Here is a 4,159-nt window from a genome sequence, read left to right on the forward strand (position 1 = left end):
AAGTCAATTGCCCAAGGTCACGAGAGGCAGAAAGAGGCTAATGAAGCTTGGACTGCAGGGTCAGTACCTCAATTATAAAGGCTCCTCCAAGACTTTACGCTTACTTAATTCCCTATCCGTATTTTGTAATCCTTTCCTTAAAGAGAGCAACAAAATCTGGATGTGGCTGCAGAGGTAACAGATGCCAGTGTGCAGTTTTCTTGTAAGTATTTAAAAATACATTTACATATGCAAACGTATCCGCAGGGTTTGGCGGGCAACCAGCTTTTTCAGCATACAGCCCTGGCTGCCTTTCTAACCATGATGCTGTGTGCAGCAAAGACAGTACTTTCCCTACATTGAACCTTCTTTCTCCTCCCGCTGCCGTCTGTCCCCTTTTGGAAGGTCCCTACCCATTTCGCAGGATTTCTCCTTTGGCCTTTTCCCCCCATCCTGGTATCGCTTCTCACAGACCCTTCCTCTTCATCCTCCTCACCTAATCTTCTTTCCAACCTCCCGCGTTTCTCCCCTCTCTGACAGCCCCGTTTCTTCACGGTCCAATCGGTTTCTTCGGCTCACCGCCCCTCTGCCAGTTCTGGGCTTTAAGGCTGCCAACACCACGCAGTCCCCGCATCCTTCCCCCATTACCTCCCCCGCTGCCGCCCCTCCCCGGCTGGGAGGGAGCGCACAGCCGGCGGGCGACAGAGAGAGCTGACAGAGTAATGAATGGCTTCAGCTGTAATTAGCGACCCCGCGGCTAATCACGATGTGCATTTACATTTTAAGTGCTGCAGAGGGAGCGGGAAGGAAGCGGGCGCGCGGGCGGGGAACCAGGCCTTTTCAGCGTTCTCCCTCCACAGACTCGAAAATAAAGTGAATAGGGGAGTTTATAGCAGAGAATGGTGGTACTGGGAAGGGGTGTCCTTGAGGGTCAACTTGGGTAGAGGCACTACCACCCTCTTTTTATGGAACAAACCTGCAATCCCCAGGTCTTCCAAATTATAGAATACTGCCTACATGGTCTCTAAGTTGTTTAGCCCAGGCTTGCATACTCCTGGGGACGCAAAGCTCGCTTTTCCAATTAACACATTCCTACATAGCTTCTAGTCTTTCTGGAACTTTTTTCCAGGCCAATCCGAAACTGCCGACTTTAAGTCCCATCACTTGCCCGAGACAACCGCAGTCGTGGTTGTCTTCCCAAGGTTGGGCCTCCAGAGCTTGCTCCTCCATGTGAAGCCGGCAAGAGTTAGATCTAGGGCAGAGTTCCAGTTCGGGGCACACTCCAGGAGTATGAGCAGGAGATTAGGGTCAGTCACTCACTTGAGGGTAAAAAAACAAACAAACAAAGTCCAGTGGGTGCAGCCACACTCCAAGAAGAGATGAAATATAAACCCGGTGTTCCGAGCTGCGGGGCTGAGAATTGTTACAGATGGCAGAGGAAGAAAGAGGAGGGCCGGGCAGCTCTACCCCTAAACGGAAGCAGTGCTCATCCAGACACTGTCTTGCTGATCCTTTGGAGAACACCGTTCAGTGCTTCGTCCTTCCCTGCGCTTTAACAAGTCTGCCTGGCTCCCTGCCTCCTTAAACCGTCTTCGTTTCATCAGATCTTGGTCCCTAGCCTCCTCTTTCTACTGTTCATCTCACCTCTCCTTAGATTCTGTGGAGTTTCCAGAGTTTGCAAATACCCTCCCCCCAACATCCCACCAAGACACTACACCCTGCCGCCCACCTCTTAGAGTCTGCCTTCTCTCAGTCTCCTTCTAACAAACCCTCTGGATTTCTAGAGGCCAAGGCTGACTGGCAAGGAATTCCACCTGGAACTGGAAGTTAGGAATCCGCGTTAGCACGGGCTGAGCCACGCACGTAAAAATGCATGCAGCTCCAGTAAAGGACTTTCAGGCATGAATACCAGAATTTAACGCCTTGGAAGAAACGGTCTCCTGTTCCCCGTTCACTTTAGGCTGGCCCAATGCATCACTTCCTGCATTTCAGAGGCGTATAGGTACCGGAAGCCTGGAGGTATGTATGGTCAAGAGGAACAAAGCTGAAACTTAAGTCTCTCTAAGCAGCTATTCAAGGACCAGGCCACGACGAAGTGGTCCCAGCCCAGGGAAGGCACTGCGTGCAGCCGCAGCCAACGCCTCCCACACTCTGCTGACCATGCACTAGCCGTCCTTGACGCAAGAATATAGAGAAAGAGAGGGGGTCCCTAGAGGGCTGGAGGTGGTTTGGAAATCTCTTACCTAGGAGGGGGTCTAGGGATGCCCTTGAGCTGGAACCCCGCAGGGCTTAGGGACCAGGCTTGAATCGGCGTTTGCAACTCAAGCATAGTTTGTATTTAGGTTGTTCCTGCATGAGAGCTGGTTCAGGGAGGACAGATGGTGACTTCGGGGAACTTCGCCTCCCAAATCACCCCCGCGCAGCCGCTGAGCACCAGCGCTGGATCCCAAAGGCTGGCGGGGCTGGAACAAGTCACGCAGAGTTGGGGTGGGGCCTGGACGAAGGGGCGGGGCCTATCCGACTCCCAGGCGGAGCTTCTGCTAAAGGCGCGGAGCACAAGGCGCCGAGGGCGCAGAGTAGAGAAGAGCTACCCTGTACAAGTCTGGGCTGAAGACTGCGCGTTCCCAGCCCACCTTCCAGCTTTCACTCGGTGCCGGCATCCCAATCCCTGCCGGCCCTCGCCCGGCACGACTCGCGGCCATGCAGCCCCGGGCTTGAGGCGGCCCCATGGCAAAACCCGCGATCCCAGCGACGACGGCGCATGGAGAACTTCCGTAAGGTGCGCTCGGAGGAGGCGCCGGCGGGGGACGGTGATGAGGGTGGCAACCCGAGCTCTGGCCCTTTTGCAGATCTGGCGCCTGGTGCTGTACACATGCGGGTCAAGGAGGGCAGCAAGATCCGCAACCTGCTAGCCTTCGCCACCGCCAGCATGGCGCAGCCAGCCACGCGCGCCATCGTCTTCAGCGGTTGCGGCCGGGCCACCACCAAGACCGTCACGTGCGCCGAGATTCTCAAGCGCCGCCTGGCGGGCTTACACCAGGTCACGCGGCTGCGCTACCGGAGCGTGCGCGAGGTGTGGCAGAGCCTCCCTCCTGGGCCCACGCCGGGTCAGACGCCCAGCGATCCGGCCGCCAGTCTTAGTGTACTTAAGAATGTACCGAGCCTCGCCATCCTACTTTCAAAGGACGCACTGGATCCACGACAACTTGGCTACCAGCCTCCAAACCTCAATCCTGGTCCTTCATCCCCTCCTACAGTGTCGACGTCCAAGAGGAGCCTGGGGGAATCTGCTGCTGAAGAAGGCTCCGCTAAGCGCTCTCAGCCTGAGCCAGAGGCTGAGAAAGAGGACCGGACTGCCTGAGAATTCTCGCCTCTGAGCCACCCAGACCGACTGGATCTTTTATCTTCAATGCCCCTACATCCACATGCACCTTTCATACCTGGGTTTTAAGGGGCCCATGTTCCTGGACACCGTTCCTCAGAATGACAGCGTGGATCACAAGGTGACAGGAGAGGGAGCTCAGGAATAAGAAGAGAAAAACCTTGAAGTCCAAGGAAACTTTGTGGGACATGTTGCTAGAAGCCACAGAATAACACCCACACCTTTTCTAGGCCATCGTTTTTGGGGAAACGTGGTGGGTAGTGGGACTCTTGAGCTTTCTTGGGGACCCAGACGTTAAAAGCACCCAGTATGCATGAAGGCTGACAGTTGAGGTTTTAGAAATCATCCTGGCTGTTAACTGAGAACAGGAGCTGTGAAGCTGATTCCTTGAGGGTGGCCAAGTTGAAAATGTCTAAACCCTATCCTGCCCACCCACACCCTAGCAATCCCTTTTAGCCTCCTTCCCCTTTGCATGGTGGCAGAGAGGGGACCCAGGACAAAACTTGCCATGCTTAGTCCCCTGACTCCTGCTGGAGTCTTGCTTCCAATAAAACAAACATGAAATGGCTCCATCCCCAGTTTTGTCTCTTTTTTTTCTCTTTTTAGCCACTCGCCTGAGCAGAGACCACTTTGGCATGCTTGCCTTCAGCCCTATTAGCCTTTGGAGTCCTCAAGGTCAGACACAGAGACAGGGCAGCGTCAAAATGTTGAAAAAGGGACTTGTGGTGGAGGGGGTTGGGAGTCGGTGTCCCCGTTATCCCCACAAGGGAAAGGAAGCAGTATTGCTTTTCTGGGAGG

General features: G+C 54.6%; 1 protein-coding gene across 1 annotated transcript; it reads left to right on the forward strand.

Annotated features, from left to right (window-relative positions):
* Positions 1-2,722: 2,722 nt before the first annotated feature.
* RPP25 (ribonuclease P/MRP subunit p25) lies at positions 2,723-3,340 on the forward strand (the record flags this gene model as incomplete). Its single annotated transcript, XM_080930049.1, has 1 exon — positions 2,723-3,340. Exon 1 carries the CDS (start codon positions 2,741-2,743, stop codon positions 3,338-3,340), a length of 600 nt encoding a protein of 199 aa, XP_080786175.1. The 5' UTR covers positions 2,723-2,740.
* Between the last annotated feature and the right edge of the window lie 819 nt (positions 3,341-4,159).

Source organism: Micromys minutus (assembly GCF_963924665.1).
Source record: "Micromys minutus genome assembly, chromosome: 16".
Lineage (NCBI taxonomy): Eukaryota > Metazoa > Chordata > Mammalia > Rodentia > Muridae > Micromys > Micromys minutus.